This window comes from Saccopteryx leptura, chromosome X, assembly GCF_036850995.1.
Source record: "Saccopteryx leptura isolate mSacLep1 chromosome X, mSacLep1_pri_phased_curated, whole genome shotgun sequence".
NCBI classification, from domain to species: domain Eukaryota; kingdom Metazoa; phylum Chordata; class Mammalia; order Chiroptera; family Emballonuridae; genus Saccopteryx; species Saccopteryx leptura.
Window position 1 is genome coordinate 29448795 of NC_089516.1, and position 14848 is coordinate 29463642.

Sequence of the window (14848 nt, forward strand, 5' to 3'; positions counted from 1 at the left end):
TCATAAAATTCTGTAAGTGCTGGATGATGATCTGTTGTCATTTAACAGTTCTACTTTACGCATATTCATTTACTTCTGCCATTCCTTGCTCCACATGAATTTGGAGGTGGTTAAAGGTAAATACAGAGTTAAATAAGAAAAAACAAAATAAAACAGTCCTCTCCTTGGAATATGGCAAGAGTAGGAACAGAAATACGTTATCAAAATAGTGCTCTTGAAATAGCTTGGAGAGGAATATTGTGTGAGAGAGGTATAGGAGTAGGGTTTACATTTTGCCTATATGTTTAATCAGATATATCAGTCATTCTGATATATTACGTATGGTATATTACATATTACAATATGTTCGTGTAATATACTTTATTGGTATCACCACTCTATTAAAGGATTATTTTTAAATTTTGGAACCAGTGAACATCCTCATACATATCATTTGAAATCTTTGAGGCATATTTCTGGGGGAAATTACTAAGAGTGGAACTGCTGGTTTAGTGTATGCAGCTTTGGAATTTGGTAAGATATTGTATAATTGTTCCCCAAATGAGAGTGATTTTAGACTCCTATCTAAAGAAGATAAGAGTTCCTGGAATTGTTCTTCCTGACACTTTTACATAGGAGGATTGTGATTTCTTTATCCAAAATGACATGTTATATTGCAACCACATCATTACGTGTTTGAGTCCTTTCCACTCTAAGCAAGCAAACAAGTAACCATTTCCCAACTTTGCCTACTATTCTGTCTCCCCTCTTCTTCATAGCCGAAGGCTTTAGAAAGGCTATCATAACTACTCTCTTCATTAATTCAGCTGCCACTCAACTATACATTATTGTGTAAGGTCTCTGTGGCCTTTATCAATTACAATAAACATTTTTTTAAGCTGTACTTTAAGTCAGTTTTATGGAGCTTTGTTAAGTGTTCACAGAAAATATATTTTCTATCCAAGCAAGGATTGGAAAATTTTTTTCACAGTGTTTCATTTTGAACAGAAAATTCCATATGGAACGTCTATTAGCATCACTCTTGGGACCATTTGCCAGCCTCTTGTGCCAGTTACAGTAAATTTTCAGAGTCAAATCTACATATGTTCCTGGTTTTTAGTAAATAATTAGAGAGTAGGTCAGAGATGCTACAAAATAGTTACCTCAAAAGAAAAATGATAATATAATTTGTGACCTAAAGTTATTTGTAAAATGTAATTAAGTTATGTATATTTATTTATGAATTAACAGTCCCAGTGTTTTTACTGAAACTACAAGTTTGCTTACATTTTTACGTTAGATATTGATCTGCTGTATTGTGTTCTCTTTGCCTTTTACCCTGCAGTATTCTTTATAATCTCTTTTTCTATTCAAGGTCTAACATTATGCTGAAAGTACAATGCATATTAGATGGGATCTGGAACTTTCCGGTAACGTTGGTTGCTACCGATCCCGAAACGGAGGATGTCATTCATATTGCAGGGAGTGGTTTATGTAAGGAATCTGTTACGGAATTATTGCTGTTGGGTCGGAAAAGGTAATATATACCAAGCAAGAGTATGTTAACTGGTTTTGTGAATGTAATTTATGTTGAACTAGGAAACAAAATTTAAGTTGGAAAATTATATTATGTCATCATTTACTGATTAAGCCAGAGCAGTATTGCTTCTGTGAATCAAAGCTTTATATATTTTATAATTTTTATTTTAAAATTTGAAAGTGGGGTCTGTAAGGTGAAGACTGAAAAACATGAAGCAAAAATAAATAATTAGATACCAAAATTTAGTATAATATTTCTATTTGTTTTTTCAAATGATGTTTTAATATACTTTTTCAAAGATAAATGGAATGTTTCTCAATAAATTTTAATGGTTTGGGATTATCAAGTGGTTTAACTAACTAGAGATGATTGGGTAACTTATATTGGTTCAATTTTCTGTATTGTTACTCTGCTCAACCATAGCTATCTTTGTTATACTTGTGACAAAGATGCAGCATGGTCATATACTTTTACACATCTCACATGTGGAATATATTTTTACAGCTTTTTTGAGGTAAAATGTATATACTATAAAACTCACCCATTGTAAGTGCAACTCAGTAATTTATTGAAAATTTATAGAATTTTCTATCATAACTACTTTCTTGGTTTATTACTCTCTAGTATCTTCCCCCCTCCTAAAGTTCCCTCAAGCCTCTTTACAATCAACCTCCACTCCCACACTCAGTCTTAGGAAAGCAGTGATTCACTTTCTGTCTTTATAATGTTGCCTTCTCTGGATATTTCATATAAATAAAATCACCCAATATGTCTTTAAAAAGTTTTCGAAAAGCTATTTTAGGTTCAAAATGAAATTGACAGGAATTTACAGAGATTTTTCTTCTACACCCTGTCCCACATTTATAGATAGATAGCCTCCTCTATTATCAACTTCACTCACCAGAATGGTACATTTTTTAACAAGGATGAACCGACACTGACATATCATAATCACCCATAGTCCCTAGTGTACCTTCGAGTTCACTCTTGTGTTGGACAGTCTATGGGTTTGCACACATATCCATGATTATATCATACAGAGTATTCTCACTGCCCTCAGAATCCTTTGTGTTCTCCCCATTCATCTCTCTTCCACACCCCAAGTGAACACTAATCTTTCCATTTTCTTCATGGTTTTGCCCCTTCCAGAATGCCATATAATTACAATTATACAGAATATAGACTTTTCAGATTTGCTTCTCATATTTAGTAATATGCATTTCAGGTTTATCCATGTCTTGCTAGCTCATTTCCTTTTAGCAGTGAATAACATTCCACTGTCTGGATGTACCACAGTATCTTTAGCCATTCACCTACTGAAGGACATCTTTGTTGCTTCTAAGTTTTTGGCAATTACAAGAAAAGCTGATAAAAGTATCTGAGTGTAGGTTCTTATGTGGATGTAAAGTTTTCAACTCTTTTGGGTGAATACCAACTGGCACAATTGCTGGATCCCATGGTAAGAATTTGTTTAGTTCTGTAAGAAATGACCATTCTGTCTTGCAAAGTGTCTATACCATTTTGCACTCCCATTAACAGTGAATGAGTGTCCCTGTTACTCCGCATCCTCACAGGTATTTGATGGTGCCAGTGTTCTGGATTTTGCCCTCTGTAATAGAAGTATAGTAGCATTTTATTGTAGTTTTAGTTTACATTTTTCTGATAACATGATGTGATGCATGTTTTAAAATACCTGCTTGCTTTCTGCATATCTTCTTTGTTGAAGTAACTGATAAGGTCCACTTTTAAAATGGGCTTTTTGTCTTCTCATTGTTGAGTTTTAAGAGTTCTTTGTATATTTTGGTTAACGGCCTCTTATTAGATATATTTTTTGTGAATATTTTCTCCTAGTCTGTGGGTATCCTCTAATTCCTTTGATATTGTCCTTCACAGAGTAGAACTTTTTAATTTTTATTAAGCTCAATTTATTGATTGATTTCATTAATGGTCTCTTTGCAGTTGTATCTAGTAAAGCATCACGATCATCTCGATCATTCTCTTGTGATCATTTCTAGTTTTACAATTTTTTATTTTCTATTTAGGTTTACTATGCATTTTAACTTAGTTTTTGAGAAGAGTATAAAGTGTGTGTCCAGATTAATATTTTTTTCATGTGGTTGTACAGTTGTTCCATCACTATTTGAAGAGATTATCTTTGCTCCATTGTATGACTCTAGCTCCTTTGTCAAAGTTCAGTTGACTATATTTATGACTATATCAGGTCTCTCTTAAGTTTCATGATTTATTTATTATTTTATTATTTCACCAATAACACACTGTTTTACTGTAACTTTATAGTAAGTCTTAAAGTCAAGGAGTGTTAGTCTTCCAACTTTGTTATCCTTCAATATTAAGCTGGCTGTTCTGAGTCTGTCACCTCTCCATATGAATTTTAGAATCCATTTGTTGATAGCCATAAAATAACTTACTGGGATTTTGATTGGAATTGAATAGTCTATAGATCAAATTTGGAAGAGTGACATCTTGAATCTTCCTATTTATGAACATGGAATATCTTCATTTCTTTCTTTTTTAAAATTTGATTTATAAAATTCAATTTAATGGAATGACATTGGTCAATAAAAGTACATAGGTTTCAGATAAACATTTCTATAGTATTTGAACTGTTGATTGTGTTGTGTGCCCATCACTGAAAGTCAAATCATTTTCTGCCACCATATATTTGTTCCTCTTTATTCCCCTCCCCCGATAACCACTTCCTTTTATCTATTTCCATGGGTCTCATTTTTATATCCCACTTATGTGTAAAATCATATAGTTCTTAGCTTTCTCTGATTTACTTATTTTACTCAGTGTAATTTCCTCAAGGTCCAATTTATGTTTTCATACATGGCAAATGTATGTATTTATTATGTGGTTTCTTTTATCAGAATTTTGTAGTTTTGCTGATTTAGATCTTGTACATATTGTTAGAGTTGTACCTATGTATTTCATTTTGGGGAGATGCTAATGTAAATGGTCTTGTGTTAATTCAACATTCTACTTGTTTATTTTGGGCATATTGGAAAGCAGTTGAGTTTTGTTTATTATAATCTTTGGTAGAATTTATCAGTGAACCTATCTGGACTACCTGCTTTCTCTTTGAGAAGGTTATTGTTATTGATTTAATTTATTTAATAGATAAAGGCCTCTTTTGATCGTTTCTTGTCAGCAACATCTAGTTGGGTCATATGTTTTAATGATTTAAAATTTCTTTTTAACTTTTTAATTACACATGACATACACTATATTAGTTTCATGTATACAACGTAGTGGTTAGACATTTATATAACTTACAAAGTGATCACGCTAATAGGTCTAGTAGAGTCATGTTTTTTGATTGACTGATTATCTGTCTTTTAATTGGTGTATGTAGACTATTGACATTCAGAGTAATTATTGATATAGCAGGATTAATATCTACTATATTCATTACTGGTTTTGTTGTTGCCCTTATTCTTTGTATCTATATTTGTCTTCTTATCCTGCCTTATGTGATTTAAGATAAGCATTTTATACGATTCCATTGTTTCTTTTTTTTTTTACATGTTATATCTCTTTTTTTTTAACTTTTTTTAGTGGTTGCCCTAGAGTTTGCAATATACATTTATAAGTAATTCAAGTCCACTTTCAAATAACATAGTACATTTCACAGGTAATATCAGTACCTTATAATAACAAGACAATCTTAATTCCTTCCTCCAAACTCTTGTTTCACTGATGTCATTCATTTTTCTTGTATATAACATATGTATGGATATATACACAAAAATGTACACATAATGATACATAATTAAATATATTATTGGTATTTTTATTTGAAGAAATTGTTACTTGTTAAATCAATTAAGGATAATAAAAAGTTTTTATTTTACCTTTATTTATTATTTCTTCCATGATTTTCCTTTCTTCCTGTAGATCCAGGTTTCTCACCTGTATTATTTTTCTTTCTACAGAAATTTAACAAGGCAGATCTACTAGCTAAAAATTCCTTCATTTTTTGTTTATCTGAAAAAGTGTTTATTTATCTTTCACTTTTCAAGGATATTTCCACAGGGTACAGAATTCTAGGTTATGGGGATTTTTGTTTGTTTAAAACTTTATTTCAGTTTACTCTCTTGCTTGCATGGTTTCTGAAAAGTAAGATGTCATTTTTATGTTTATTCTTCTATATCTAAGGTGGGGGTTTTTCACCCATGGGCTTCTCTAATTTAAAAGTTATATGCCTATATGTAGGTTTTGTTGTTTTTTGTTGTTGTTTTTAGCGTTTATCTTGCTTTGTATTCCCTCAGCTTCCTGCATCTATGGCTTAGTATCCATAATAATTTGGGGAAATTATTAGTCATTATTGTTTGAAATATTCTCTGTTCTTTTCTCTCTTTATTTTTCTGGTATTGCCTTTACATCATTTGTACTTCTCCCACAGTTATTGGCCACTGTTTTGGTTTTTTTATTTTCAGTGTTTGTTCTCTTTGCTTTTTCAGTTTTCAAGAATTCTATTGATATCTCTTTTAGCTCAGAGAGTCTTTACTCAGCTGTGTCCAGTCTACTAATAAACCCATCAAAGCCATTATTCATTTCTGATAGGTTTTTTCTTTTAAATTCAAGCATTTGTTTGTGTTTTTCTCCTAAGATTTCCTTCTCTTTGCTTACATTGTCTATCTGCTCTTGCATGCTTTCTGCGTTATGTATTAGAGCCCTTAACATATTAATCATAGTTGTTTTAAATTCCCACTCTAATGATTTCAGTGTCCCTATTACCTCTGGGTCTAATGTTTGTTTTGTCTTCAAATTGTGTTTTTTGCCTTTTTCTGTGTCTTGAAATATTTTCTTGATAACCAGACATGTTATACTGGATAAAAGGAACTACTATCAAAGACCTTTAGTAACTTGATGCTTTAGTGTGTGAAGAGAGAAAAAATTCTCTAGTCCTATGATTAAATTTCAGTCTTTAAGCTTATGCCTCTGAATTGTGACCTCCACAATTGACTCTCAGTTTTTCTTCCCACTTAGGTGGGACAGCATGGCTAGATTGGCCTGGAGTTGGGTATTTCCCTTCCTCATGTCAGTTAGGCTCTGGTTAACTAGTTTCTCCTAGGGGCAGACCTTATTAAGAAGAACAGAGTATCCTGGGATATTTCAAAATGGTACCTTTTCCCCTCTCAGTGAAGGAACACAAAAAGAGATTTTTCACTGGCATTTACTGTAGGCCGATATTCAGCTACTGGAGGTAACAACTGTTACAGTAATTACACAATTAAATTTATTTTATATTGTATTTCATATGTTATATATTTATATATTTTAATTAAAATTACAATATTTGGGGGGCCTTCTTATGACTGAGTCCCCTGGAGTTTTTAACTCTCAGATTTGCCTGCAGATTTGCCAGCAATTAGTCAATTACTGTTCAGGTTTTCCTATCCTGGAACTGATTCCTGCTTTTACTGGTACCTCTCTGTATTTGCCTTTCTGTGGGATATTGAGATCAGCAGTTTGTCTGTTTCTTCTTTCCCTTTATTTTGGATCCAAGAAGATTTGTTGATTTTTCCCTGTGTTCAGCCTTTTACTTGTTAGAATAGCATGGTGACTTCTAAGCTTCTTACATGAAGAACCAAAAACCAAGATTTCAATATATCTACTATTGTTCATGACTTCTCTTAACACTATTCATATCTGAAGTTCAACACTTCTAATGAATAAGCACCTCTCAGTCTGTTGTATACATTTGGTCAATTTCCAGAAGGCTTGAATGGTTATTTTTAACATTTAGTCTAGCATTATAGTTGACTATTTGGGGACAGGGTTTATTAACCTCACCCAGTCAACTGGAAGTCAATCCTGTACAAAGTGTTTTAAACACACTATAGTTGCATATAAATGCTTCCTGAGATTCTATATTCAAAGTGCTGACTAGAGTCTGATGATAATTACTCTAATTTGCTTTACTACAGGGCCTGTGTAGGTCAGATCTCTTCTGAATGAGAGTAAGATTGTCTACTTATCACAAAAGCTAAGCTCTGATGAATAAAGAATAAAGGGTTTCATGTTACTGAGTCATAGTGAGCACATTTCCCACTTATGATATACAAGACCTGAGAAATAGAATAGGGGAAGGCATCACTTACCTGACTGGTTTTCTTCATTTATAGAATGAATGACATGCCTGCCTGTGTTCTATGGCAGCTCATGCTAGTCCCTGTATGTACCATAGAAATTAACTTTACAAAGGTACTGCCCATGCCTGGATGTACTTTATGTATAGTTCAAGATGAATAATGGACAGTTAAATATATAATCACCTGCTGTATTTGGAACTTTGATGTTGTATAGGGCTGCGTTCCACTTAGCCATATTGAGTCCGTTGTGGTCTTATTTACAACTTCCAAAGAGAGTCAAGTTATTATATGTTTTGGTTTACATGGAAAATGATTTCATGCATTCAAAATATTTTTCAGGACTAGTGAAATAGTTTCAGCTGATTTCTTCATAACTAATAATTTCCTCAAATGCAATATTGGAAAAATATTTGGAATAAAACCCCCAAATTATATTATTCAATGTTGTTACCATTTGCTACTCCTAATTCTATATATATTTTATTTCATTAATGCCTCTGAAGTTCGTTACATTCCAATCCATTGTATACATTGTAGTAAAACCTATCTCCTTAAAACAATGTTATTAACATGTAACTTCCCTTGTCAAAAGCATTTGATAGTTCCCTGTTCCTTACTCAAGGTGGCATCTAAATTATATGCACAGTCCACGGTCCTAACCCACTCCAAGCTCCCAGATTTCCTTTCTTTGCTATCTAAACCAGATCTTCTTTTTCAGTCTTATGGGGGGAAAGTCATTATTATCAGAGCTTGTCTTATCCATTACTCTTTCTCACTTGACTTCATCTTCTTTCTGCTTCCAAATCCACTTTTCATTGCCTCTTCAACTTTCTGAATTTTACTCATTCTTCTCATTACAATAAAATCTTAATTTGACCAGTCAGATTTTGAATTACTATAGCACTGTGTAAACCAGTAGTTGTTTTTGTTTTAATGCATGTGTCTTATCTTCCCAGCCTGTTAATATTCATTCGTTAAGTGATGTATAAGTTTTTTATTCTTTTTAATTTCTCCTGTCTTTTGTATTTCCATTACTGGACTTTGTTCAGCATTGGATAATGCATCAATACTTAGCACTGGTAATAAAATGTTTCAGAACAACAATCATAATGATGACTATATTAATACTGATTTATCCTGATATAGCACTTTCCACATGTCAGGAACTGATTTAATGGCTTTATAGGAATTGGCCTCACTTTACAGATATGAAAACTGAGGTACAAAATGGCTAAGTAAACTGCCTGCAGTCATGCACCTAGAGTGAGGATTATTTCAATCTAGGCCGTCCATATCCATAGTCCACTCTTTTGAACCCTCTGTAATGATACTCAGTGCACATTTGCCGAATGGATAAATCCCAACTTGAACCTCCCACATCTCTTTCTGTGTCTCTACTGGTGGATCTGTTCTAAGAAACTTTTCTTTACCTTCTACTTGCCTCTCTCCTGTCAGTTTGGATTTTAAATTTCTCACTTACAACCTCCCAGGCACTGTGCCTCTTTCCTGCTTTATTCTACCAAGAAGTTCCTTAACGTCTTTCATAGCCTTCATTGCAAATATAATCAACCGTGACAGGAAGATGGTCACTTGACTCTGCAATGTCCCTCAGTTCACTTTAGATCATAGCAACCCATCTTCAGGCCCAAAAATCTTTAATTAACCCATAAACTATTTTCATCTCACTTCACAAGTAGAAAACAAAAGGAGAGTGAGAGCAAATATCACACTGGAATAGTAGTAAAAAGAAAGACTTTATAACTGTTGAGGTCGGGCATGTTAGCTATGAATTTATTTGCAAATGACTGAATTTTCATTTAGGTCATTGAGTCCTTCCAATTTTTATGAGGAAGATTCCATTTTGTCACACTGTGAAGAATACATTCTTTAATAACTTTTTAAATGCCTCCTCACTGTTATTCTGTAAGCATTCTGTAAAGTTACAAGTGTCAGACTCATAGCTGCATGGCAGCATTGGTGTTTCACTGTAGTCCAGTACAGCACGAGATACTCTATTCATCAAGTTCTCACAAAGAGGAGGGGGTAATGATAAAATTTAAAGATAACATTTATATGTATTTTTTTTTTTTCAGCAAAGCTGTTCCATTCTCTGCGTACTTCCAACCTGGCAGTGATCCTGAGTTTTTCGTCAGACCAGAATCTGGAGAAATTCCTCCTCGTGACAGTGATGGAATTATCCTCCTCGTGGGTTTTAAACCCCAAATGTATGGAAAGAAATACAATTCAAAATTAGTAGTAGAGGTGAGTTCTATAAAGGTATTACTCAAGGATGTTTGATGTCACTAAAGGCGTTAAATGACCTAGGGAGAAAAGGTTATACCCAGTGATCAAGGGTGAAGAAGAGCAGCATTATCTTGCAAAGTCAACATATTTTAACTGCTCTGTGTTATTTGAACTTTCTTTTGTCCTGTCAAGGACTTTTCATCGTGAATATAAGCAAAAAGTTGTCATCACCAGTGGAATATAAGAAATGATTTTCCTTCCATTTTAAGGAAATGTGGAAGAGACAAATAATGACTGTGAAGTGATTTGTAGAGTGACATAATCTTTATATAATAACCTATTGAAGGACTTTAGGTGATTTGAGATAGAGACATTTCAAACCTTTAATTAAGGCATAAGATATTGTCAAAATGTTAAAGTCTAAAATGAAGGAAATCAAATAGAAGATAAAATTTATTTTCAATTGAAAAATTACAGCATAAAATGGGCCCTTTAATATAAAAGCCGGTTAAAATGATCATTTTATTAAGAGTTAATGTAAATACAATTATGGAAATTTATCCAGTAAGCAAAATTTCTCCATAAAATTTTACACACATGTTTTACTAAGGACATTTAGGCTAAAGAAAACTTTTAAATTATTTATGAAAAAAATGCCACTATTTCAGTAGCACAGGCACAAGGGATATGTATTCATGTTTCATGACACAATTATTGGTGCCAAAGTGATCAGTATATTTATAAATAAGACACTAATTAGGCAGTGTCATGGGCAGAAAAATGTGTTGTTATTGCTTTAATGAATAGAGAAAATGTGTTGAGTATTGCTTGAGAAAAGCATTTATATTTTTCATCTTTCTGTGAGTTCTTACAACCCAGGTAATAAGGATGTAAAGCCTCTGGAAACTTGCTGCACATAGCCCTTTGCTGCATTGATACTTGATTTAAAATGATTATGTTGTTGTACCTGCTTTTCAAGAAATAAGGGCATACTTTTAATCTAAGGGGATTAAATGGCATCTTTAAAAGATTTATAAATTAAAGTGGTGTTCATATTATCTAGTGCACAGCGGACATTTCTGAAACTAACTACGTAGGAGTCATTGCCAGCCGAATCTGGGCCTGGGTTCCCCATGTTGAGTTGAGAATTCAGTCACTGGGAGAACTGAGGAGTTTTTGTGAGAGAATAAGTTTATATATGGCATCATCTGACTTTATGATGTTTTTGTTTAGGTATGAGGTGGTGGTACAGTTTGATAAATTGAAACATGTTTAAGAAATCACCATTTTGTTGATTCTCTTTTTATTATGGAAAATTCCAACCATGAGTAGAAATACAGGGAATAATTATCTTTATGTACTCATGAAACAGTCTGAACACGTAGCAACTCATGGCCAATCCTGCTTCAAATATATTCCACCCTCTTGCCCTTCATAGTATTTTTTTTTAATTTTTTAAAATTAATTTTACTAGGGTGACATCAATAAATCAGGGTAAATATGTTCAAAGAAAACATCTCCAGATTATCTTGTCAATCAATTGTGTTGCATACCCATCACCGAAAGTCAGATTGTCCTCCCTCACCTTCTATCTAGTTTTCCTTGTGCCCCTCCCCCTCTCCCTTTTCCTCTCCCTCCGCCCCTTAACTACCACACTCTTATCAATGTCTCTTAGTCTCGTTTTTATGTCCCACCTACATATGGAATAATACAACTCTTGCTGTTTTCTGATTTACTTATTTCACTCCGTATAATGTTACCAAGATCCCACCATTTTGCTGTAAATGATCCGATGTTATAATTTCTTATGGCTGAGTACTATTCCATAGTGTATATTTGCCACATCTTCTTTATCCAGTCTTCTATTGAAGGGCTTTTTGGTTGTTTCCATGTCTTGGCCACTGTGAACAATGCTGCAGTGAACATGGGGCTGTATGTGTCTTTACATATCAATGTTTCTGAGTTTTGAGGGTATATACCCAGTAGAGGGATTGCTGGGTCATAAGGTAGTCCTATTATCAGTTTTTTGAGGAACCACCATACTTTCTTCCATAGTGGTTGTACTACTTTACATTCCCACCAACAGTGTATGAGGGTTCCTTTTTCTCCACAGCCTCTCCATCATTTGCTATTACCTGTCTTGTTAATAATAGCTAATCTAACAGGTGTGAGGTGGTATCTCATTGCAGTTTTGATTTGCATTTCTCTCATAACTAATGAAGATGAACATCTTTTCATATATCTGTGGGGCATTTGTATTTCTTCCTGAGAGAAGTGTCTGTTCATGTCCTCTTCCCATTTTTTTATTGGATTGTTTATTTGTTGTTGAGTTTTATGAGTTCTTTGTATATATTGGATATTAGGCCCTTATCTGAGCTGTTGTTTGAAAATATCATTTCCCATTTAGTTGGCTGTTTATTTTTTATTTTTTATTTTTTTTCATTTTTCTGAAACTGGAAACAGGGAGAGACAGTCTCCCGCATGCGCCCGACCGGGATCCACCCGGCACACCCACCAGGGGCGACACTCTGCCCACCAGGGGGCGATGCTCTGCCCATCCTGGGCGTCGCCATGTTGCGACCAGAGCCACTCTAGCGCCTGAGGCAGAGGCCACAGAGCCATCCCCAGCACCCGGGCCATCTTTGCTCCAATGGAGCCTTGGCTGCGGGAGGAGAAGAGAGAGACAGAGAGGAAAGCGCGGCGGAGGGGTGGAGAAGCAAATGGGCGCTTCTCCTGTGTGCCCTGGCCGGGAATTGAACCCAGGTCCTCCGCATGCTAGGCCGACGCTCTACCGCTGAGCCAACCGGCCAGGGCCCTGTCTGTTTATTTTGTTGTCAGTTTCTCTTGCTGAGCAAAAACTTCTTAGTCTGATGTAGTCCCATTCATTTATTTTGCCTTCACTTCCCATGCCTTTGGAGTCAAATTCACAAAGTGCTCTTTAAAACCAAGGTTCACTGACTTGTGGTGGCGCAGTGGATAAAACATCGACCTGGAAATGCTGAGGTCGCCGGTTCGAAACCCTGGGCTTGCCTGGTCAAGGCACATATGAGAGTTGATGCTTCCAGCTCCTCCCCCCTGTCTCTCTCTCTCTCTATCTCTCTCTCTCTATATCTCTCTCTCTATCTCTCTCTCTCCCTCTCTCTCCTCTCTAAAAAAAAAACGAATAAATAAAATAAAAATTAAAAAATAAATAAAAAAATAAAACCAAGGTCCATGAGTTTGGAACCTATATCTTCTTCTATGTACTTTATTGTTCCAGGTCTTATATTTAGGTCTTTGATCCATTTGGAATTAATTTTAGTACAAAGGTACAAACTGTAGTCGAGTTTCATTCTTTTGCATGTGGTTATCCAGTTTGTCCAGCACCATTTGTTGAAGAGGCTTTCTTTTCTCCATTGTGTGTTGTTGGCCCCTTTATCAAAAATTATTTGATCATATATATGTGGTTTTATTTCTGGACTTTCTATTCTTTTCCATTGGTCTAAGTGTCTATTTTTCTGCCAATACCATGCTGTTTTGATTATTGTGGCCCTATAATATAGTTTAAAGTCAGGTATTGTAATGCCCCCAGCTTCGTTCTTTTTCTTTAGGATTGCTTTGTCTATTTGAGGTTTTTTATAGTTCCATATAAATCTGATGATTTTTTGTTCCATTTCTTTAAAAAATGTAATTGGAATTTTCTTGGGAATTGCATTAAATGTGTATATTGCTTTGGGTAATATGGCCATCTTGATTATATTTTTTCTTCCTAACCAAGAACAAGGAATATTCTTCCATCTCACTGTATCTTTTTCGATTTCCCTCAACAATGCTTTGTAGTTTTCATTATATAAGTCCTTTACATTCTTTGTTATGTTTATTCCTAGGTATTTTATTTTTTTGTTGTTGCAATCGTGAAGGGGATTATTTTTTTGAGTTCGTTCTCAAATGTTTCATTGTTGGCATATAGAAAGGCTATGGACTTTTGTATGTTAATTTTGTATCCTGCGACCTTACTGTATTGGCTTATTTTTTCTAGTAGTCTTTTTGTAGATTCTTTGGGGTTTTCGATGTATAGGATCATATCATATGCAAAAAGTGATACCTTTACTTCTTCTTTTCCTATATGGATGCCTTTTATTTCTTTCTCTTGTCTGATTGCTCTGGCTAGAACCTCTAGCACCACATTAAATAAGAGTGGAGAGAGTGGACAACCCTGTCTTGTTCCTGATTTAAGGGGAAAAGCCTTCAGTTTTGTGCCATTTAATATGATGTTAGCTGATGGTTTATCATATATGGCCTTTATCATGTTGAGATATTTTCCTTGTATACACATTTTGTTGAGTGTCTTAAACATAAAATTGTGTTGTATTTTATCGAAAGCCTTTTCTGCGTCTATTGATAAGATCATGTGGTTTTTGTTCTTTGTTTTGTTGATATGGTGTATTACGTTAACCGTTTTACGTATGTTGAACCATCCTTGAGACTCTGGGATGAATCCCACTTGATCATGATGTATTATTTTTTTAATATGTTGTTGTATTCGATTTGCTAGTATTTTGTTTAGTATTTTAGCATCTGTATTCATTAGAGATACTGGTCTGTAGTTTTCTTTTTTTGTGCTGTCCTTGCCCGGTTTCGGGATGAGGGTTATGTTGGCCTCATAAAATGTGTTTGGAAGTATTGCTTCTTCTTCAATTTTTTGGAAGACTTTCAGTAGAATAGGAACCAAGTCTTCTTTGAATGTTTGATAGAATTCACTAGTATAACCATCTGGGCCTGGACTTTTATTTTTGGGGAGGTTTTTAATAGTTTTTTTTTTATTTCTTCCTTAATAATTGGTCTGTTTAGTCACTCTGCTTCTTCTTGACTCAGTCTAGGAAGGTTGTATTGTTCTAGGAATTTATCCATTTCTTCTAGATTTTTGAATTTAGTGTCATATAGTTTTTCATAGTATTCTACAATAATTCTTTGTATATCTATGATG

At 34.2% G+C, this 14848-nt stretch overlaps 1 protein-coding gene across 1 annotated transcript in view; it reads left to right on the forward strand.

Moving 5' to 3' along the window:
* The window catches only part of CFAP47 (cilia and flagella associated protein 47), a 390193-nt gene that overhangs the window by 366397 nt on the left and 8948 nt on the right, over positions 1–14848 (forward strand). The window contains exons 53-54 of the mRNA XM_066357757.1: positions 1355–1516; positions 9732–9900. Of these exons, the coding sequence (XP_066213854.1) occupies positions 1355–1516; positions 9732–9900 (331 nt within the window). The remainder of the gene's footprint in view (positions 1–1354; positions 1517–9731; positions 9901–14848) is intronic.